Source organism: Brienomyrus brachyistius, chromosome 19, assembly GCF_023856365.1.
Source record: "Brienomyrus brachyistius isolate T26 chromosome 19, BBRACH_0.4, whole genome shotgun sequence".
In the NCBI taxonomy this organism is placed as follows: Eukaryota; Metazoa; Chordata; class Actinopteri; order Osteoglossiformes; family Mormyridae; genus Brienomyrus; species Brienomyrus brachyistius.
In genome coordinates, this window is record NC_064551.1 from 11150475 (window position 1) to 11173385 (window position 22911).

The window sequence follows — 22911 nt, forward strand, 5'->3', positions numbered from 1 at the left end:
TCACCCTTGTGACAGTTTCAGTCTTTAAGAACGCCTCGCATCCTGTTCAGATCTGCACCAGCTCGTGACGCACTTTCTGCCGCGATAAGCTCCGTTTACTGTTCTAGTCACCTAACTGTTCCACCCTGACTCTGCACATTCCGTTCATTCTAGGCATCATCGAACCACTTCATTCTTTACTCTCTGAATCGAATCAGCACGCAGCGGGGAATACACTGCAATATGCTCCGGTTTTAATCTGTAGAGTCTCTGTTTGAGACTGGTACAGCAGTTGTACTGGTGCAGTTTTTTTAAAAATATATATCTTTTAAATTGTATATTTGTTTTTAAATGAATTTCTCACCAAACAGTCTGAATAAAGGCAACACAATGTATTTTAGTCTATGTATTAAATCTTCCAATGTTTAAATGCGATGGACTGGCCCTGTACTGGTGCTGAGATATGAAGAAATGGTCCTTCATGCTGCATTTATGTGTGTCAGTTGTGTGCTGTTGTGCCTGTCGTGTGTTTAAATATAACTATTTAATTATTACTAATACTATAACTATTAAAATATATAATTATTTTCAAAAAGTTGTTAACTCTGTATTTGTGTTACTGAGATTGTAAAATATTGCCAAATTAGTAAGTGATTAAAAGAGTATTTGAGTTGGTTTCTTGGGGTAGGATATTTATTTTATTATTATTATTATTATTATTATTATTATTATTGCTTTGAGAGTATGCTTTTCGTGCCTTTACCTCAACCCAGGTATGAGCATATTCGCATTAGCCCAAAGCTACGTAGCACAGGCTGGAATGGATTTGACGATGCTAATTCATTGTTTTGTGTACAGTCAATGAAACATTCTTATCTTGGTTATCCTCAGCCCATGATTTGCATGCAAGGGCTAATGAACAGCAGTATTCTTGTGAATCATGCCCATAATAACTTCCTTTGGAGGGGGGGAACCTGAAGGGGGTTAGCACAAGATTTCACACTATTCTGACTGAAAGTAGAAAAAAAATCCATTCTGTCAAAGGATGTGCATAAAAGTTAGGATAATAAAGGCAAACTGTATGACTGACAAAAGCATAGTTAGCACAGGTGCTAACGATAGACTTTTTTTAGGTATTCCTTTAAGAAAGACCTCAGGTCACTGTGGCCTCTTATTCAGACATTCCCAAAGCACAGGCATACCATTCATATGCAGGCTTCCTTTTAACAGTGAATGATCGTGCTGTTAGCATCTGAACATGCTTATGCTATTACACAGAGTGACTTATTTTCGGCTCCGTACAAGATTGAGAAACATTTTCATTTTCGACAAATGAACATGAACTCTGTTAGTTGAAAATGAAAATATCTCACAAAATTATGCCAAAAGTAATGTGAGTGTGTGATTTCACATGTAAAACCAAGTGAAAATTTTGTGTGTGTGTGTGTGTGTGTGTTCAAATGCATGTATGCTTCTTGCACACACATTACTAAAACAATACAATTCTGATGAATAACTCAGAATGATATACAGTATATAGTCTATGTAATTAACTGGTTACTGGTGTAGGGTCGCACCTCTAGGGTTGTGGGTTCGAGACTTGTGTGTGTTTCTGGAGTTCTCCCATCGCATTCTGATTTCTCTCTGGGATGCAAAAACATGAAAGGTGAAACATAAATTGTGCCTTTGATTTGTTTATTATGTCTGTTTTTAGCTACCATAATTTTAAGACATTGATTTGGAATATCTATTTCATAGACATTAGATGGTTAATTTTCTCTGTACATGTCATATTAAGACATTGTTTGTCAAGAAATAAAATAAATCAGAACATTTCATAGTGGACTGTGTGCTGCCGAAGTTGGTGGATGGATGATGGATGGATTGATTGATTTGGTAGTGAATTGGTATATAAAGGGTTCCTCAATTCCGATCCTGGAGGGTGAGTCTGCAACACAGTTTGCAGGTTTCTCTGCTCAATCACATCTTATTCAACTCAACAGCTATTTGCCAGGTTTATTATTTGTGTTTAATTCTGTAATATAACCGCTGACCTCTAGAGGGCGGCGTTTGACGACTTCTGTCTATTTGTACTACAGTACTCTGGAGGAAACTGTGATACAGTATGATACAGGTCAGTGTGATTTAGTGGGGCTGACAAGGAGTGATCTGTTGTGGTAGCCCATCCATTTCCAGCTGATGTGCTGTGTCTTCAGGAATGCTTTTCTGCCCAGCACTGCCAGAAAGAGTGGTTGAGTTACTGTACTGTACATTCTCATACGATGTCTCTCATCAACAAGGGCCTGTGCCCTTCCTTGTTCTACTTCCCTTGTTTCTGATCCCCTGAGATCCTGTTTGTTTACTATCCCTGTTCAGTTAATTCAATAAAACCTCTTTCTGTTTCGCCAACACACCTGGCCCCGAGTCCTTCAAATCATGACACACAGAGCGGAGCTGCTCTGACATCTAATGAATGTGCAGTAACAAGTATAACACAACATCTTTCAAATATAGCAAGAAACTCACAGGTCATTCAATCGGAAAAAAAGCCACAAAAGGCAAAGAACAATCGGGGAACTTTAGGTGGCTACCAAAGAGAACATGGAGGGGTATTAGGCAGAACAGATCAGTTTTAATGTGATTCTTGAAGGTGGTGAGGGATTCTGGTGAGGTTTGGCAATTTATTCCATCATCAGGAAGCCACACATCAGAAACGTACAGTATAGGGTGAGGTTTCTCCTGTGGTGGAGAGATATCCAGGAGGTTTTGGCTGACTGAAGTGGACAAGATGGGATGTAGGTCTTGACAAGCAACTTAACAGAGATGAGTGTCATTGTGTTATTGGTTCCAAGGACTAGAACTTAATGCAAGCACCTATAGGAGAAAGACAAGGGTGTGAGTGTGTGATTCATTTTTAACATAGCCATTGTGTTATCAGCTGTTTTATTGACTATATTAATATAATTTAGTAAAGATCTTGAAAAATATATGCAGACAATGTTTTAAATGAATGATTAAATTATTTCAATAGATGGTGCAGGAAAAAGTCATAAAGGATAAAAAATAATATAACAATATCTTTGTTTAAATTAAAACATGTTGTTATATTCTTCCAGCTCTCAAAATATGGCCTAGGGCAGGGGTCTCCAACTCAGTCATGGAGAGCTACTGTCCAGTATGTTTTCTATCTTACCTGGCTTTTGATGAACCACACCTGTTCCTGGTATTTACCTGAGAGCAGGTGTGGCTCATCAGAAACCAGGTATGATAGAAAACCTACTGGACGGTAGCTCCGCAGGACCGGAGTTGGAGACCCCTGGCCTAGGGGTTAGTCATTATAGGACGTTTTTATTTATTTTTGTGTTTTTTCATTCCTTTAGTCATAGTTATAACAGCATGCTTGCTTGGTGGTGAGGAAAATGGTGGAAATAATCATTAAATAAATTCATGAGGGGATTTTAACAATGTGGTGAAAGGCGGCGAATGTACTTGATGGCAGTGCTGTTATTCCCAGCATCCTGAAACGCCCATTTCGAACCTGGTGCGTCGGCTCAGGAAACAAGAAGGGGTGGCGAGACCCTCAAGCTAACATGAGGGAATCTAAGCGCTGTCAGGGTGGGTGCAACGATGTGGGAAAAGTTTGCTGTTTTTTTTTAGCCCTGCAGGGTGTGTACAGTCACTCCGACAAACTATTGCACCATGTTTTACTCCTTTAGCAAAATCTATTCACAGTGTTTTGAAAAGCCATCCAGACCTGTCAGGTTACAGGCTGTAGCACGAGGGGGGCGTCAGAAGCATGACAGATATGTGTGAGCGTGACAGGGAGAATGAGGAACTGATCGAGGACACGTCTCCTCCTCGGAGGATTAGGAAGAGACTGACTGACATCGAGCAGGCAGCCGGGACAGGTGATTCAGGGAGCTTCACGGGCAGGGGAGCGCGCTGACACCCCACCGGGGACCACTCCCTTCCAGTGTACACGGTAAGTACAGGCCAAGTGCTTTTAACTCTGACCTGTCATCTAACATCAAATTTATCAGGTTTATTGTAGAAAGCAAAGAAAGTACATAGTATAGCAGACAAGACATTTTAAATATAATACAGCTACATACATACAATACATATGTTATGTATATGCAGAAAGAACATTGCTAAATTATTTGTATTATGTTACGTTGTACTTGTATTATACAGCTTAATATGTACAGACGCTCCTCTACTTACAAGCTTACGAACTTTCAGAACTTTACGATATACGAACGAAGAGGACTACAAGTGTTACTTGGGCTCCCGTTTCCTGTCCGCAACATCAAATTTTTTTTTCTGCGCCAATTCCGCCTAGTACGACTTCTGACCACTACTCCCGCCGCGCAGCAGTGTAGCGTGCGTACTCCCAGCATCCTAGCTCTTTGTATTTGCGTATACCTTTAAAATCATGTTGAATAACGATTTATAAACATTTCAAGTTACGAACAGCCAATCGAAACGTAACTCATTCGTAAGTAGAGGAGTAGTTCCTAGGGTCCAGATGAGGATTAGACAGTCAGATTCCTTTCACTTCATCTATGCTGCAAGACTTTGATGGTGCTGTTAAATTCACAGCCTTATGCTTACTGACACCTAATTCAAGTTCCCTCATGGCTGACATGTGTAATGGCTTAAGCCGACAAGCAGAGGCTGCCTAACCTGTAACCCAGAATTACTAGGGTGACTAATCCAAGCCAAGGAGAGTAACCCAGGCAGTACAGGGCAGCACACCCTTACACCGTGAGCTCCATAGAGACGCCAAGTTAGCTAGATAACTTGTCGGATGTAAGGTACCCCAGTTTAAATGGACTATATCTTCCTTCATTCACATTTAACCCAGACTACCTTAAGTCCGACAAGTTACCTCGCTGGCCCATAAATCCATCTTTGTGATACAGGCTCTAATTGCTCGAGCTGCATGTTTTTGTACTATGGGAGGTAAGTGGGGTGCTAAAATGGAGAGAGAATAGGGGCAGGATTCAAACCTTAGTCCGTCCTCTCACCTGTATGATGGCAGACAGAGAATTTCCTCCCGGACATTAATAAGACTTCGCTATTCAATTCTATTCCACCCCAGACAGCATAGGGCACAAGGCCAGTTCACAAAATATTTCATATTTTACATTGTAAAATGACATAACCCAACCATGTGAACCAAAAACGAAGATGAGTTATATCCTCTGGTGCCCCCAGCAGTGTGTTTGACATAAACTCCTCACCCTGGATCCTATTTTCTCCACCAACTATCCTCCTTTAAACAAAACATCAGTCATGCCTTTTATCATGTACATTTTTTCTTCTCCTGTTTTCAAAAGATCTCTACTGTCGTCTCCTAAGGTTCCTGTTGAACCGTGGCTGCGTTCCACCTCCCCACACTGAAAAACATCTGAAACGCACGTGGCACCATGGAAGCTGTTAGCATTCTGACTCGCGGCTGAGAGTTACTGTATAGTGTCACGAGTCACAGCCGAGCTGGAATGACGGCGGCCGCGTAGACGGGGAGGGAGAGATTTAGATTTACCCGTTGCTGGTTTATAAGCAGGAACTTTCTGTTTGAGATGTTATTTCTGCCTTGTGTTGAGCTGCATGGGGTGTGGGGTTTTGTGAGGCTGTTTAGGACCTTTGGTCGTTCCTCCTATGCAGTGTACTCACTGAATTAGTTAACATAAGGAATCCAGTCTAGTTAAATTGCAGGCTGCTGTTGTAGGTACTCCAGTTGTGCCGCGTCTGATCTTCTAAGCAGACCTCATTGATAAGCTCTCAATGGGATCGACAGTTATCCTCAAACCGTCATGTCAGCAGCCGACCTTCCCCTAATGCTGGACGTCTTAGCTCGCTCCCCCCCTCCTGGGCAATAAACATGGGACAGAGGCTTCACCCCAACCTTATGCTTCATGCCTTCCGCAAGCCAGCTTCTCATCTGGGGCAGGTCATGTTGCTCACCACCCTGAGGGCACAGTGAGCCCCAGGCTGTCCATCTGCCTGTCTGCTCGATCTGTCTCCTTCACATTTGTGCTCTGCAGCCCTTCTCCTAGACATAGGATGCCTGACAATCTGCACCACGTCCTCAAGTGAACTATAGTATAATCACACACTGGCATGCAGGTGTTGGTGTGTGTGTATGTAACTTTAGTTACTTAGCTCGGTGCTTCTCAACCCATTCCTTGGGGTCCCCCAGCAGTCCATGTTTTTGCTCCCTCCCAGCTCCAAACATAGGTATTTGCTGTTCTTGACTGGGTGAGTGCTGTGAGGGAGCAAAAATGTGGACTGCATCAGGATTCCTAAGGACTTAGTTGGAAACGCTGGCTTAGCTAATGATACTCTTATATGATATTATGCTGCATTACATATTATAGTATTATACTATACGCGTACCAAAGCATTTTTAAGATTCCAGCAGTAAGACTCCTACTGGGAATATTCAGCATCCTAAATTTTCACCTGGATATGAAGATGGCAGATGGTTTAAAGTTATGAATGTACAGCTAATTAGCTGCAGTTTTTACTTCACAGTGTGTATAACAGGGCCCCTCTCATTTTCCTTAGGGAATAAATAGTCTGTCTTTCTCGTGTCACCTACAGGGTGGGTCTGCTGCTGTGACACGGCTGGAGACAGGGAGCATGGGCCTTGTCATGATGGGGTCCCTCCTCCCAGAAGCCTCTCCGCTCTCCACGCTCATCGTCCTCTTCCTCACAGTCACGCTGCTTTCGCTGTGCGCCCACTGCCGCAGGTCAGTAACCATAGAGGGCATCAGTGATGTGGGCATGTTTAGCCACAAACACGCAGCCTCCTTCTCAAGGCGTTCTTAAACCAGTCTGGGCAGTTATCCAGCTTCCCCACGACTCTGGAATGAGGTGTAGCCAGAACAGGAAAACCAGTATAGTCAAGCATGCGATTAGATGAATCCTTTGTGTTATTAAAGCTTCCTCAATGAAACCCGCAGAACTCGTTATCAAATATTGTCAAACTTGTACCTGAAAATATACATTGTAGCCTTTGTATTAAGTACAGCTGCAAAATAGCAGTTAGGACCCCACTTGCCTCGAGAGCTTTATTAAGGCTTGAACTACGCTACGAAACAGGGGGGGATGGTGCAGTGGTTAGCACTGTTGCCTCACACCTCTGGGACCCGGGTTCGAGTCTCCGCCTGGGTCACATGTGTGTGGAGTTTGCATGTTCTCTCCATGTCGTCATGGGGTTTCCTCTGGGTACTCCAGTTTCCCCCCACAGTCCAAAAACATGCTGAGGCTAATTGGAGTTGCTAAATTGCCCATAGGTGTGCATGTGTGAGTGAATGGTGTGTGAGTGTGCCCTGCGATGGGCTGGCCCCCCATCCTGGGTTGTTCCCTGCCTTGTGCCCATTCCGGGATAGGCTCCAGACCCCCCCAGACCCAGTAGGATAAGCAGTTTGGAAGATAGATGGATGGATGGATAGATAGCAAGGGGATCAGGGGATATTTCTAACATTGTAAATGACAATTTCCTATCTATTTAGCTATATTTCACATTCAAATTCAATTCATGTATGTTTTCATTGAAAACAAAGAAATTTATAAGTGACCCCAAACTTTTGAACAGTACTGTATATATACTATGAATATCCAATAATAATTTATTTTGTTTTATTGTGATAAAGATGTACGAATAAAACTTTTCACTCGTAAAAAGCACAATTTTAATCATTCTGCCGCGACTGGGATGTTCTTAGTGACGCGTAGGTAGTCATTGTAACTCCCAGAATGTCATCAAAATTTTTGGTTCCCTCCTTCGTCTTTTCTAGACGGTCAGCTAATCGCCAGCGCAACACGGAGAAAAGCAGCTCCGCACTTCAGGTACAAGTGGTGAATAAATGGCTCGATCATGACATGAATGTGTTTCTTAATGAGCACAAACATCCACACATTATCCATATATACTTATCCAGCACAGGGTTATGGTGAGCTTAAGTATGGAAATACTGGCTGCAGGACAGGAGAATATGCTGGATAGGCTGCAGGTCCATTGAAGAAGTGGAAATTTCAGGTCCAATAAGTAAAAATCCCAACCAAAATTTTGAGTACTCTGTGACTATGACTATTTATACTCAACTGGTTGGTCGAAGCAAAAACATGGTCTGGACTTTTACTTTATGGACCTGATACTTCCACCTCTGATCCACTGCAGGGCCATTTAGAGACACTTAATCAGATACTTATAGATCACAAGAAAATTCAGTTGGGGAGACTCAACCCCCAACCCTAGAGGCATGAGGTCACAGTGTTACTCACTGAGCCACTATACACCCATATTAGCAATGAAATGCAGACACTGCAGACGCCATTATTTACTCAGTGTGCTGTTTCAGTAGACTGGCGATAGAATTGGTGGTGTATCAGTCACATATTTGTTAATGAGGAGACCAAATTGTTTGTAGTATCTGCGCTGACATCTACATCAACAATTTCAGAGACTATAAATCTTAATATTTACCCTCTTGGGGTTGGAAGGGGTCTGGAGCCTACGGCAAATAGCCAGTTACCTAAAAGTATATATTTGGACTGTGGAAGGAAACATACATGACACAGAACCACATGCAAACTCCACACACACAGATTGGAACCCCCACCCTAGTAGGCTGAGGTATCCCATCCAAATGACTGCGGTCCCTATAAACCATCCTGTCTAAATCGAAGTACCACTGCTGTGTAGTATTCAGCATCAGTATGAATTTCTCGCATCTAAATGACAATACTGCCATTTTAATTTCAGTGAAATTCAGTTTCTGTGTCTTGGTGTGTGTGTCTGCACATCTCTGGATGCCCCATGTTATTTTGTCTGGGTCCTACAGATTATGCCAGATGAACACATGGAAGGCAGAGAGAACCCTAGTAACGTCACTTTAACAATGGACGAAATAGGTATGCTGATGTCACATAAGGGACTAACCTTCTTTGTATTAGGAAAACTGCCATATTTATACAAAATAGGGACCATTCTGTCACTGTACTGTATGCTCTTATAGTGGATAGAGCATAATTATGTATTCTGGTTGCAGTGAATAAGGGGTAATATGTGGCTCTGGGGTTTTGGACTTTGTGCTTCTGCTCAGAAGGTGTCAGTTCAAATCTAATGGTCAGCAGAGGGATTTCTCCATTTGCCTCTTGAGCAAGATCTTTAACCTCCAGTTGCTTCGAAACTGTCTGATCCTGCTTTCTCAGTCTTACATTACTTTGGATAAAAGCATCTACAAAATTCATAACTTCTTCTCGATGGGCGGTGGAAGCTTGCTGAGCCTCACTGAGCGTTTATTATCTTCAGAGCATGCGGTCAGTGCAGAAACCTAGCCTTGCGTTTGCCTGCATCTTATTTCTCGTGATATTCTTTGTTCATCCAGTTATCCAACCCACAAAAAACAATGGCATCTCTACAGAAATTGGAGGTTTTCCACCATGGAGGAGCCACAGCAGAATACTGGATCTTCAAGGCAAGACTCACCCACTCAAAGACGGGAGCATGGGTCATCATTCTCTTTAGGGAGGGTGATGGGTATACCTTCTGTCCCATTAAGCAATTTTATTGTGCTCACTGATCGTCTTAATCAAATACATCTTTGCAGCGTTCTGTTAGGATGTGAGCAATTATTTTTGGTAAATCATTTTAAGTAGCATGGAACCACCCAGGCATGTTTCTAGCTATTGATAAGATCAGGGGCTAAATCAAGTTCACCTGGTGCCTGACTTTTTTGTTTTTGAAGGAGGATTATTGGCATTGGGGCTAAAATACTCAGCGCTAGGTTTAAAATACTCAGGCTATAGCCCCAAGTGATCGGACCCCGAGTGAATGACGTCCATGGAACCACCGAAATCTAAACTTGGACACATAAAATAAAAAGTATTTAAGAAAACACTGCCATCTTCTGGACACAAAGTTTCCTTTACTGCAGTCCCATGTATTTGAGCCTACAGGCCCTGTGTGTATGTCACATGGTGTAATACCCATCACCTTGTGCTGGTTACAGCTGACGTGTCATTTGACTCTGTGGTCAAGAGAATCACATAACTATTAATTTCAGGCAAATAACAAACTCCTCAATTCTAAATACACTTAGATTTGTTACTTGCAAGGCATGAATAGGAATGTGCGCAAGTTTAATGAAATCCTTTAATGTTCTGGTTTCATCCTGTTTATTAATTTGCCATGTCTATCACATGCAGCTGTTTGACGGCCTTTCTTTGTTCCACCTTGTGTTTCTTGTTTTTGTAGATGAAACACAGAGTAGCATTCTGGATGTGAAAAGCCCTAATTCTGGAGACAAATCCACAGATATAACAACAGGGGGCATCTTGGTGCAAAGTATTCCAGTTGACCAAGCTGCCAAGATCCAACAGGCCCAAGCACTAGTGGTAACCCCAGCTGGGGAGACGGAGTTGGCTCTGCAGTCTGACCCCGCTGTGTTGGTCCCCAGCCAATCACACTGCCCCAATGGAATATCTCAGCCGAGCCATTTCAGATACACCCCTAGGGACTCAAACAGTCAAAATCAGCACATCTATGAGGAGCTGGCAGAAGACAAAAAATTCCCTCATGTGCCTTCAAACTCCATCAAGACCCTGATAGTGGAGGAGCAGGAAGACCCGACATACAACACGATAGAGGAGCTGGAGCTGCCTGACAACCGCAATGCCGGCCAGAATTCAGAGCGCGAGAACAGCGCCCACGTCCTGACTCTGCCCACTCTGATGGAGAGCTCCGCCTTTGCCCTTGGTGACCACCCAAACATGCTCTATGCACGGGTGAGCAAAAAGAACAAAAGTATAGCACCACCCCCCTTTCCACCACCTCCACCACCAGACATCATGGATGATGGAGAGGAAGATCCTACACCCCCCCTGCCAGAGAGGAATCTTACTCTAGAAGATTACCAGTCCATAAAAGATACAGGAAACTAAAAACAACCAAATAAGCAACTTATTTTTCTGCTGCACAATGTTTACTTTGCACGATTAAAAATTAGCTGTTCTTTTGAGTCTGCTCAAATCACAGCATTATAGTTTAGGTGTAAGTTTGGAACTTTTATTTCTTTTTTTAACTATAACGTAGCACAGATTGATTTTGATGTTGCAAAATGTACTAATGTAGGTGCAGGACATCAATCCCATCTCCAACTGCATATCCTAGATGGGGTCAGAGGGTCCTAGACGGGGCCTGGATCATATCCCAGACAGCACAAGGCAGGGTGACACACCAGTCCATTACACATTACAGGCAGTTTAGTGAACACAATGTCCCTATGTTTGGCTGTACCAAGGAAACCCACGCATCACCAGAACATGCAAGGTCCACAGATACAGCAGGATTCAAGCCACTGACTGGTTGCATGTGGTAACAGTGTTATTCACTGATCCACCCTTATGTGAAAAAGAGAGATAATTATATATTTATTTCTGTTATAAATGCAACAGGGCTCTATTTCATGTTAAATGTTGTCCTGTACTTGATTTACAACCTATGCAGTATGATTCAAATGATGAATTACATTGTTATTAACTACCTTAATTTTAAACGTAGGTCAATATTGCAAAGGAAATTTCTTTAGGGTTTTGTTTATCAGCATGTCAGCTGTATCAATGTCATGTCCTGAATAGCTTATTTTTACAATATTATTAGCATGAAATGCATTACTAAAAATGTAGTGTACATTCTTAACACTCCACATATAAACTCTTGTATACTGTCATTTTCATTGCTAAACTTAAAATAATTGGCTATCATTTTTAGTTTGAAGATGTGCCTAAAAGAAGAAAACATTCTGTAATACAGAAAAAGTTTCTGAGCATTGTATGTGTTTAGATACGGTTCCTAAACTATTATAAAGCTATGAAGAAAAAGAGGAGTTCGATTATTAACGAGTGATTCTCTATATTGCCATATTTTTTTCGTTCGTTGATTTCCCAGGAAGATGAGTAACAAATCATTCAAAAACGTGTCTCGGTGATGTGGATGTAGGTAAACCCTGCCCAGCACGGAGCGCTTTGGTTTTACTGATCGTCCTTCTTTTTCTAAACGATGGGTACGCGCGTGGAAGGTTAATGGCGGACTTGACGCTCGGCGAGCCTCAGGACACATTCCACCGCGCGCGTACTGGCAGAACGTGACAAAATGCACGTAGCTGCGAACGTCACGGAAATCAGCACGCTGAGGGGGGGGGGGGGGGCGCCGATCGGCGATTACCTGTGTAAATCCACCATTTTTTCTGCTTTAATCAAATATTGCTCGCCTATACACACAATGTATCGACGGCACTGAAAAGGCACATGGATTTCAACTCTTTATATATATATATATATAAACTACAATTATCTGATTATATCTCCGAATGTCTAAGAATTTAAAGCGCACCGCTTGCCTCGACACAGTTCATCATGCGGTATTTACTGTATGGTTCTTTAACTCTACTATACCGTATGGTATTGCAGTTCCCGCCGTGTATCATCACCCTCGCACCCCCGACCCGTACCTCTTTTTCTTAGACTCGTGCATATACACGTTGGAAATTTGGGGCGTGAGCCACACGGGCTGCGTTTAAACCAATGGACGCTCGCGACCCTCCCACATAGTTGTTTACTACTAGGAGTCAGGGCCAGCTGAAAAAGACAATGTGAAAACCCGGAAAAATGAGAGCGCTGTGGTGATCTTTAAAATGTGCCCGTAAAACAGCGATAGAATAATCTGTTTTGATGGACATCGCAAGAGCACGTGAGATGTATTTAAAATATAATACCACGTGATAATTATGTTATTGTACTCTTCCCCGTGCATCAACACCCAGTGGAAGTCGAGTGTCAACCTCCGATCCACATCGCTGTATGCTCCATGATGCATTTTGCGAGAACCACTGCATTCGCGTTAAAAGAAGCTTTTTCAAGTTTCAGCCGGTTAGAATCAAGCCTATAAGGGGGTGTGTGAAAGGCTGACGAAGGTACAGTTTTCCATTTAAACTAACATAATTTTGTATAATGCATGTTTATTTGCACATCTGTTGGTTGCTATTATGACAAAAGTGATTTGCTGTTGCATGGTGAGGAATGGTTATGTAATTGTACGATCAACGGGTCATCTAATGTTTATAAAAATTCCTAACCAGAACTAGGGCGGACAGAAAGCCTTAAACTCATAAATCATGACAAGGAATAAGCAAAACCCAGCTTGTTTCTTATTAACTAAATAAAACGGCTCGCGATGTAATATTTCTGTAACAAACGTCATCGGGTACCCTAAACTTCTGTTGTCCACCTCGCATGCCAATGATTGAATAAAATCACTTCATGTCAGTGCTTGGCCGGTACTGGCAGGATCTCGTGTGAAGCTGTGATGCTGTTTTGGTAATATAATGCTCTTAATGCTCGTAATGCAATGCTATTCACCGGCTTCGCGGTGAAGTCCAATCCAGCCCACCTTGGCGAGAGTAAGGGAAAAAGTCACGGCTCTGTTAAAAGAAGGCTATGGATTGAGAGAGTAGTGCAGTAACCCAGGGAGCATTATACTTCACTTTTAGGGCTATTCCGTACTTTAGGGGGTCTGGTTCCAATTATAGATATTTTTATACTATTCTCAGTATTGCATTCTTACAGTAATTTACTGTATTCCACGGAGAACGTAGTGTTTCTGTAAGTATTTTACTGTGTCCAGTTACTGGCATTAATTGCAATATAGTTCCCGGATGTTTTTCCTGCACAAGAGATATTTATTTGATGGGTTGTGGCCGGGGGTTTGTAAACCTTTCTGTGAGATTACGATTTATTCATAATAAATCACACATGGGTGATAAAGTGAACACAAGTTACTCATTAAAGGGCAAAATGCATAATAAATCTAAGAGGTCATTATAAAAATGGAATTAATCACACAGTTGTGGGGTCTCAAAAAAATTGTCCACTGCACTTTTTTTTTTAGAAACAATGATTGAAAAATGTGTATTGTTTAAAAATGATGTTTGTGCAAGTGATGCCACCTGTCAATACAGTTGTATTAATTTGTATTAAGCGTCCACTATTTGCTACTGCCTGTTACAGAAAATTGCCAGCCTGTAGCACATAGGTAGCGATCCGCTGTTTGTTGAGCGATGATTACTATAGTTACTGAGCCTCCTGTCCTTTCACTGTCCTAGTAATCATGAGCTGTGCTGGGCATTGGCTTCCTGTGCCTGTCGGCGTAGGGGGCTGTGGAACGCCACAGCTGTAATTGGATAAGCAGTGATTGAGGATGGACGAATAGTTGGTTGTATGATTGGTGTTGTTCTTGAGCTTTGAGGATTATGGTTTGATGCTTGCCTGCTTTGCTGACTTCAGCCACTTTCTTGTTATAATTAGCTAGTGAAATGATTTCTCTTTTCATGCTTTAATGAATCGGTTTTCAGCGGGACGGGGGGGGGGGGGTCCGTGGGCTGGGATGCTGAACTGAATCATGTGACCCAGAGACTTGGCGGCAGGGAACACATTCCAGAGATGGACGGGAACTGGGAAGAATTGCGGCCAGAATAGCACACGTGTGAACATGAAACCCAAAAAATAAACAAAGGACTGGTGGGGTTTTTTTTTTTTTTGGGGGGGGGGGGGGGGGGAGTTGAGCAGGGGATTCGAGTGCATGGGACAATTTATGGTCTTTGGAGTGGGTGCTTACCTGGAGTAGGCTGCTGAGAGAGAGGAGAAGGAAAACACAAAATTATCACTTTCTGCTTAACGGATAGGCAGGTGGAACTAATCAAATTGAGCCCATTGCCTTCCTCCCCTTTCCCAAGCAGCCCCACCCCCCTCCACGGATGCATAGATATTTGCATGCATAGAACACTTACAGAAAATATATATATTTAAGATCGGCACGGTCATTCTGAGGTTTGCCATTCCATTTTGGGATATGAGCAATAGCAGTTTTGGTTTTTGGGGAAAACCCGAGGATTGGTTTCACTTTCCGGCGGCGAGCGGATCGCCTGAGGACTTTGTGCAGTGATGAGTTTCTCTGACAGGTCGTTTCGATTTTCGTTTGATTTCCTTACGAAACAGGGACAGCTTCCTGCGCAAGGCCCAGGCAGAGTGCATGTCAAAGGGTGTCATTTTCCCTCACTTTCCCATGTGAAATTAATCCTGTTTTTTGCACTGAAAACTACTGTTGCAGTCAGTCTGCAGTTGAGTTAGTGACTCATCTCTTACTGGAAAAGCAGACGAGGAGAAATTGACAGGAAGTTCTAACTTTTTATAAAGGACCGAATGCAGTTGTGTTCAGGAGAAGCCCTGTATTCTGGTCTCCCTTTTTCTCCCTTGTTGGTACCCAAAGGCTTCTGCCTTTCTCCCAGTTCATGCTCCTGTGCTTCTGACATCGCTATGGAAACCTTGCATCCTTCCCCTTCCTGATTTTTTTGATTTCTCAAAACCATGCAGCCTTTGAGCACCTTCCCACTGCATACTCTGGTTTCCCCAGTTGTCTGTGTGTCCCCCCCCCCCCCCCTGTGATGGACTGGAGCGGCATCCCATCCAGGGTGTCTCTGGGGTTCCTGGGCTTCCTGGGATCGACTTCAGGATCACCGCGACCCGGTGCTGGATCAGCAAAATGGGTGGATATGCTTGAGCCATCATTCCATCGCACGTCAATATTTAAAATATTGTGATATGCTGACTTTGCATTCGAGTGCACATTCCTCAGAAAAGGAACTGAATCATACCGATTAGTGGTCAGAAATGACTTGCATTTTTCAGAAGAGAATGCTATATGCATCATCCCCCACCCCCCACCCCCCCAAAAAAAATAAATAATAATAAAATAACGTTGCTTATGGGTATTATGACTAGTCAGAGAGACATTCCTGTCACTTGTTGAGTTTATCATCACATTTTCCATGTGTCTCATTTACTGCATTCTACCCATATTATCTACTTAGCACGTTGCTTTGTAGGAGAGCAGCAACTGCTGCTTTAACCATCATTTACGAGAACAAACTTTCTCAAGAATATTGCACCACCAAAGTGAATCTCTGTCAGAACTAGTCAGCGTCCAGCTTGGAACGCAAATTTACTAGCAGGTTTTAACAAGAATCCACAGCCCTGTACTGAATAAGAGGACAAGAAGGTGCATCATATGAACAATTCCTGATACTAATCGTAGACATGGACTTTTTATTACCACGTAACTCAAAGTGATAGTTTTCACCATAGCAATGTACAATTATTCCACATTACAATAAGGAATCTGAATCTTCCACAAAGTAATCATGATTGCAGGCCGAAGAGTTTTATCACAGGTTGGATTTATGCAGAAATTCTAACAAATGCTGTGATTTTAGAAGAACTGAAATCGACAGAACCTGGCTCCGAACTCCGGATCATGTGCGCAACTGCTTCCATTAGCCAAGCCCACCTGCTGGGGCGTTGGGCAAACCTCTCCCTCAGGTTTGGGGGGCTGAGTGGCACAGTGCAGTTCCTCAGCCACTCTGTAGGGGGTGCAAACCTGGATTGGCTGGCACCCTACCCACGCTGTACCCCCGAGCCTTTCTGGACCAGAATGACCATAATTGCTTGGCATTAAACTTGGCAGCGATATGACAGTCGTCGTTTTAGTTAGTTAGTTTAGTTAGTTTGTTATTGTAACATCAGCTGTCACAGCCTATGGCTTCATCATGTGCCCTCAGATTCAGAGATGATTTAGAAGTTAAATTTGTCTATTTGTGCTATAAGCAGTTTAGCTGTATGTGTATTCTGTAGTCTATTTAATCAGAAATTGTGCAGTTACTTAGACACGTGTGGCTTATTTGCATTAGTATGATATGAGCAGAGGTAGCAGGATAGCTTCATACCTGCATGGTTACATATTTGATCGCTTTCCTTGGCTGCATGCGTGTGGAGTTTGTATGTTTTTCACGTGTTTCCGTGGGTTTCATTTGGCACTCCTGAGTCTTCCCACAGTCCAAAAACATGCAGTTAGGTGAATTGGTGTCGTTAAATTGCTGTGTGTGTGTGTGTGTGTGTGTGTGTGTGTGTGTGTGTGTGTGTGTGTGTGTGTGTGTGTGTGTGTGTGTGTGTGTGTGTGTCCAGCCTGTGCCCCACCCCATGCCCTCTGCTTACTGGGAAATACTCCAGGTTCCCTGCTTTTTTCATGGAAATGTTTGTCTTGTCTCAAACAGAAGGATGTGTTCTGTCAGATGCTGGCAAATTTGTTGTCTTAACGAAGTTTATAGATGCACTGTTTACACCAGCATCTGCCCATGCCCAGGCCAGCGCTCCCTGCGCCCTCCTGCTGTGCCCACCTCAGGGCAGCACTTCCTGCTTCCTCCTGCTGTGCCCATGCCCAGGCCAGCGCTCCCTGCGCCCTCCTGCTGTGCCCATGCCCAGGCCAGCGCTCTCTGTGCCCTCCTGCTGTGCCCACGCCCAGGCCAGCGCTCCCTGCGCCCTCCTGCTGTGCCCACCTCAGGGCAGCACTTCCTGCTTCCTCCTGCTGTGCCCAGGCCAGCGCTCCATGTGCCCTCCTGCTGTGCCCACGCCCAGGCCAGCGCTCCATGTGCCCTCCTGCTGTGCCCACCTCAGGGCCATGGCCTCCATAACGCTGATGTCCCAGGGAGGCTGTGACAGTGACCCTCTGTCTCTTCCCTGTAGCAGCGGCCTTCCGTTACTCCCAGAGTTGTGCGGTGCCCCGGTGCCCACCTGGGAAAAATGTCGGCAGTGCCAAAGACCCGGCTGGGGAAGCGCTCGCCCTTTGGGGCGCTCGTGTGCACCCCCTGTCCCTTGGCCGAGGAAGGGCGCTGTGGGACGGAAGCGGCTGGGCTCAGGTTCCAGGGCTCGGACTTGGTCAGGATGCCCCTGGATCAGCTGGTGAGTGTGTACATCAGGCTGTGTTGATGCTGGATCTGATAAAAGGTCCTGCTTACCAATCTCACTTGCACTCTCTGCTACACGTCTCCCTGCCTGGAGCACAGTGTCTCTAAGCACAGTGCGTCTCTCTCTGTCCCGCAGCCTGGCCAGGTGGCCCCTGTTGGGATGGAGGCCTACTGGAATATGTCTGCCCCACTTCCACAGACTCTGCCCCCAACATGGCCGGTGTCTTCCAGCATCGACGTCTGCAGGAGGTGAGGACCATGTGGTGAAGCTCTGCCTGCTTCCCTGAGGGGTGGTAGAACAGACAGACTTCCTGGTTGGGGGGGCACTAATTGGGATTAATCTTTCTCCCCCCCCAAATGGTTATAGGAGCCCAATCTCTGTGGACATGGACAAAATGATGGCGGCCATGGTCCTCACCAGCCTGTCCTGTGGCCCCATAGTCCAGAGCCCCCCCCAGAGGAACCCGGAACCTGGTGAGAATGTGGTGCTGATGTGACCCAGCCGTGCAAAGTCATCGGGGCGGCCTATGTCACACGCTCCATGTCTCCCCATCAGGAGAATGCTGCCACAGCTCCTCTGTCCACCAGGGGGCGCTCTGCGAGCCTGAGAGTGCTGGAGGTGAGCTGTCTGACAGTGGCAGCAGTGGCTACTGGAGCCTGGGCCGCGGCCACGGCAGCCCTGCTCCGTCGCCGTGTCCGGCCGACATGGCCACCGGCGCTGCCCCTCCCCCCGAGGACGAGCTGGACCTGGAGCAGGAGCTGTTTGGCGAGCCAGCACCCAGGAAACGCAAGGTGAGGGGGAACTGAGGTTCACAGGAAGTGGGGGTGATGAAAGAGGGGTGTGGTGATTGGTGATAGACCGTGTGAACAATGGCAATAATAACAATAATATGAATTAACCACTTGTCTGCCAGGCCAACACCACTGACTGGGATATGTGGTTGAATTGTGGAATTTAAGCTTCCTTATATAAAATAATGCTCTATGGTGCCCTCTCCTGGCCACTGTCAGAACTCCTTGAAGGCAGCCTACCGATGTCTGTGGCCAAGCTGCTGCAAAGTCCTGTCCTCTGTGGTCGGGGCGAAGCGGCATGTTCGCGTGGTGCACCTGGGGTGAGCGGCCTTCTGGGGAATCCGTTGTGTCTTTGGGGGGAATGAGAGATCAGTAATGGCTGGGTATATATAGCTTATCACATACCACGATTTCTCACATACCACACCAAACTTTAGTGACGTAAGGACTGCGATAACTGATCTCTATGTGTGGCAGCAAGGGGTTGAACCGTTTTTTGTGTTCATTGCTGTTTGTTTTAGTGGGAGGAGAAATAACACACAGCGAGTGGGGTTTCCTTCATGTTTAATCCCATAGGAAGCAACAAAATAAGCACATGAGAAGTGATCTAAGCCAGCCAGTGAGAGAGAGCACACGCGTCTCTCATTCTTACTGTGCTGTGTTCATCATGCCCTCTCGCAGCAGCGATTCTGAACGCTCCAGGAGAGAGGAGGACTTCTACTACACGGAGATCCGGGCCCAGCCCGACCCGTCGGCCCCGCTGGCCCCGCCGGCCGGTGTGAGCGCCGCCTGTGCGTCCTGGCCGTCCTGCTCATCACCAGCCAGCCCCACACTTCCGGTCGTCCCAGAGCTTCCTGCGGCGCTGCCCGGTCCACTCAGCCAGTCAGCTCCAGGCTGCTTCTGGCAGATCCACTCCCAACAGCGGTACCAGGTAGATGTTTGCATGTTGCGGTGCTTAACCTCCCGCCTTCTGCTTGAGAGATGCAGGAGAAGCTCAGAGCTTTCAGAGGCTCAGTTTCCTTATATTTCTGCATGTTCCTGGCTAGCAGCTCTGTGGTTAACGTGGCTGAGCCCGCTATCCCATGATCCTCCCCACCAGGCGTGTGCTCCCGTGCAGGAGACTGCCAGTCCAAGCAGCACCTCTCCCTGCTCCTGGGTCCCCTCCCTCTCCACCACCCAGAGCAGAAAGGTGAACTCTTTAAACCTCAGCACCACACTGTATTGTATGGATGCCTCCGCTGACAGATATTTGTTAAGACCAGCCTGCAATGTTAAAGCAGTGTCTCATGTATTTACACGAACACATGTTTGGAAGGATGATCTTGCCCTGTGGTTAGTCACAGGATTAACAAGCAGCTCTTAACTTCTTTATACTGCTTCAGAGAGGAAGTATTATGTGTTGCCATTTGGCAGACCATATGTCGTCTAGTGCGCAGTACTGCCATCTAGTGTTGAGTAAAGGGTGAAATGGTTGGTTTCATAAGTTCTGCTTGTTATTTTTTGTGTTTTGCTTTTAGACTGTGGGTCAGTTTATTTTGCATGGTCTCAATCTGCACTTGGAGTGAAAGACAAGGGACTTTTTATTATTTTGTGCTTTTAAAATACAAATACTTTGTTTTAGAGAACTTTTATTATATGTTTTTGGTGTGTAAGTGCATATTAAAATCTGTTATGACAGTAAGCCATAACCCAAATGTCCTTTACCTACTGAACCACTGTGCCCCCCCAACACAGGCCGCCCCGTTCCGCTGCCGCTCCGTTAGTGTCGGGGAGCTGTGGGTGCCGCAGCACAGCGCCCCCTCTGGGCCGCATCACACCAGCGCATTCCCCCTTCGTGGACATGGAACCTCTAGGTTTGTGCCGTGTGCATGTTGCTGATGTCACGCTGTGGGCTCAGGGCACCTGCAAGGCTACATGTTTAGGATTCCTGTGCATGTGTCTTGGTGTGAGGCCTGGTCTCACACACACAACCCCTGTACCAGCATTTCTTGCTCTGCTGATCCAGGGCTCTCTCTCGCTATTGTTTTAATTCTCTTCCGCTACTCCCTCGGTCGACTAACTGTCCTTTGACTTGCAGAAGGGTGCGGGGAGAGGCCAAGAAGTGCCGGAAGATGTACGGCATAGAGCGGCGGGATCAGTGGTGTACGGCCTGTCGCTGGAAAAAAGCCTGTCAGCGCTTCCTGGACTGACTCTCACGGAGGCGCAGAGACGCCGCCCCTTTAAGGCTCTGGGTGGCTCCTTTCCTACCTTACTTGGTTTTTCCTTCTGTCTTAATGAGGTGCTCTGAGGTCAGTGTCGTCCCGCCAGACTTCTCCATCGGTGCTGTCGCCAAGCAGTCTCACCTGAACACACACCTCCCAACAGGCCAAGGACGTTTCCTTTTTTATATTCAGCTCTACTCCGCCTACCAGGCTGCACCAGCCAATCGGAATGGGCTTTTTTTTGGCACCTGTCACCCTGGCAACCCCTTTTCCTGCATGCCCATATGTGAATGAATGAACAGAAGCTTTTTGAGTGTGTGAAGGAGCAGCCAAGAGCATTTTGGACATCATCTCACTCACTCGCCATGAGAAAATTCCCCTTTTAGTTGGTTTTTGTTGATTTTGATCTAGATTCCACTTGGAGAAAATCAGCACATACACAACACAGCCACACTTCCCGGCCTTGTTTTGCTTTCTCGCTGCTGGAACTCTCTTCTTTTCCCAGAAGTCATTTTGAGTTTACACTACAGTTGTTTACGCCATGGTAAGCCATTTATAATCTTCAAACCCCTGGCGTGGTGGTTTTCAGCCAAGGAACGTGCAGTTTGAGGACAATGGGTCCTCATAATTGCTTTGCATTGCACAAAAGGTCTGCAGAACTTGGTCAGAGAAAACACAAGATGACCAGTCTGGGTTTTTTATTTAAAAAAAAAAAAAAAAAAAAAGAAATGACTTAATTTTTGAAAATGACTTAATTTTTACGTCGAACTCCCTCCTTTCTGTGCAGGCTGCACTGCTGGCAGCCAAGCCAGTGGCCACACTTCACACTTTTATTTCGGTGTGCCCATGCAATTTTGTGGCTTCTGTTGCAGCCACACGGTCAGATGTCCCGCGTTTCTGTCTCCTACCCAACGCAGTGCAGTGGCATTACAGAAAAACTACAGTGTGACATACAGACCAAGATTAAATCCTACCCTTGCCCTAAGGCAACAGATAAACAGCAGTTTATCATTTAATGCCTGGCACTGCACATGGTAAATTGATTTAGTTTTGTACATGTTGCAATGTAATCCAATGCCTGTTTTGTGATGTTAAATCCAGTGTAACTTCTATCCTGTCGCAAGTCCACAGTGTGTCTCTTGCTGTCCTTTATGTTTGATGTATGTCTTTTTTTTCGTTCATTTTTGTCCTGTTCTAACAAGTGCCCCAGAAGTACAGTTTCAGTAATACTCTTTATTTCTTAAAGGCACCTGGGACTCGTTTCACTTGGTTGTAATGACTGAGAAATATAGTTTTGCTTTTTAGTGAATTACATGTGTTTCTTTATCATCATTGACTGAGGTGTTGCAACCTGGGTGAAATCAGACCTTGTAACATTGTTTGTGTCCATGGTGACATCACAACTACATTATTCTGTCAGTCTTTGTCTCCTTGGTGGATCTGTCCCACATACCTGCCAAAATAAAAATACAGAAATAAACATCTTTGTAGCTACAGCTTACAAAGTGCATCACGGAGCCCCGGGCCATAGGAGACACGCTTGATGTGTTTTCAATTTGCCGGAAACGTAATTTACAGATTGACGTTAGGCTTTTGCCACTTGTGGACTTCATGCAGGTCAGAATGCAACACATGAGCACATCTGACAGAGTTAAGGATTTTTCTGCTGGAAAATGACATGATGAATCTATAGTTTCTGTATTAGTTGTCCCACCGCATCTACCCTACGGCATAAACAAGAGAGACCCTAAAAACACCCATTTCAAGATGCCTAAGGATGGTGAACCGGCTTCTATTTGCATGGATGGCAGAGGATGTTATGCACATCTAAAGCATTGAGCTCATCACATTGGCTGATACCTTGCAGCAAACAAATCACTTAAGGACACAGATGCAATTTCTACATGACAAGCCACAAAAGAAATCTTAAACTAATTTATTGATACTTTATGTTCAACGTTTTTTTTTTTTTTTTAAATATACATGTTTAACAATAAATAAATTTTAAAGCGTTTGTGTTTAAAAACAAAGAATAGAAATGGGATTCACCAATACTCTACCCATGTACTCCC

General features: G+C 44.8%; 2 protein-coding genes and 1 long non-coding RNA gene across 5 annotated transcripts; 2 read left to right on the plus strand and 1 right to left on the minus strand.

The window, feature by feature from the left end:
- Nucleotides 1-1948: 1948 nt before the first annotated feature.
- LOC125714546 (uncharacterized) lies at nucleotides 1949-12539 on the minus strand. The gene is made up of 3 exons (XR_007383773.1): nucleotides 12448-12539; nucleotides 6587-6851; nucleotides 1949-2853 (listed from the first exon to the last, which is right to left on the minus strand). It is a non-coding gene; the product is annotated as an uncharacterized LOC125714546 (long non-coding RNA).
- Nucleotides 6607-11876, plus strand: LOC125714545 (uncharacterized). Its single transcript, XM_048985250.1, has 5 exons — nucleotides 6607-6737; nucleotides 7788-7839; nucleotides 8835-8904; nucleotides 9381-9470; nucleotides 10250-11876. The coding sequence occupies exons 1-5, from the start codon at nucleotides 6628-6630 to the stop codon at nucleotides 10933-10935; spliced, it is 1008 nt and encodes a 335-aa protein (XP_048841207.1). The 5' UTR covers nucleotides 6607-6627; the 3' UTR covers nucleotides 10936-11876.
- Nucleotides 12540-12623: 84 nt separating the features above from the next.
- On the plus strand, nucleotides 12624-22319 carry znf395b (zinc finger protein 395b). Of its 3 annotated transcripts, none has more exons than XM_048985243.1 (10): nucleotides 12624-12965; nucleotides 17626-17841; nucleotides 17983-18095; nucleotides 18214-18320; nucleotides 18403-18638; nucleotides 18858-18958; nucleotides 19320-19569; nucleotides 19738-19827; nucleotides 20373-20491; nucleotides 20716-22319. In XM_048985243.1, exons 2-10 carry the CDS (start codon nucleotides 17683-17685, stop codon nucleotides 20825-20827), a joined length of 1287 nt encoding a protein of 428 aa, XP_048841200.1. In that variant the 5' UTR covers nucleotides 12624-12965; nucleotides 17626-17682; the 3' UTR covers nucleotides 20828-22319. The 3 variants fall into 3 exon arrangements, with proteins under 3 accessions (XP_048841200.1, XP_048841202.1, XP_048841201.1); XM_048985245.1 differs by having other exon boundaries at nucleotides 19323-19569; XM_048985244.1 differs by having other exon boundaries at nucleotides 17629-17841.
- The last annotated feature ends 592 nt before the right edge of the window (nucleotides 22320-22911 follow it).

Bases quoted from the DNA above. Each gene is read 5' to 3' on its own strand.
- znf395b (XM_048985243.1), top strand. From the start codon at position 17,683: ATGTCGGCAGTGCCAAAGACCCGGCTGGGGAAGCGCTCGCCCTTTGGG. The intron at 17,842-17,982 runs GTGAGTGTGTAC...TCTGTCCCGCAG, and splicing joins GGATGCCCCTGGATCAGCTG to CCTGGCCAGGTGGCCCCTGT. The intron at 18,639-18,857 runs GTGAGGGGGAAC...GGCCACTGTCAG, and splicing joins CAGCACCCAGGAAACGCAAG to AACTCCTTGAAGGCAGCCTA.
- LOC125714545 (XM_048985250.1), top strand. From the start codon at position 6,628: ATGGGCCTTGTCATGATGGGGTCCCTCCTCCCAGAAGCCTCTCCGCTC. The intron at 7,840-8,834 runs GTACAAGTGGTG...TGGGTCCTACAG, and splicing joins AAAGCAGCTCCGCACTTCAG to ATTATGCCAGATGAACACAT. The intron at 8,905-9,380 runs GTATGCTGATGT...TTGTTCATCCAG, and splicing joins TTTAACAATGGACGAAATAG to TTATCCAACCCACAAAAAAC.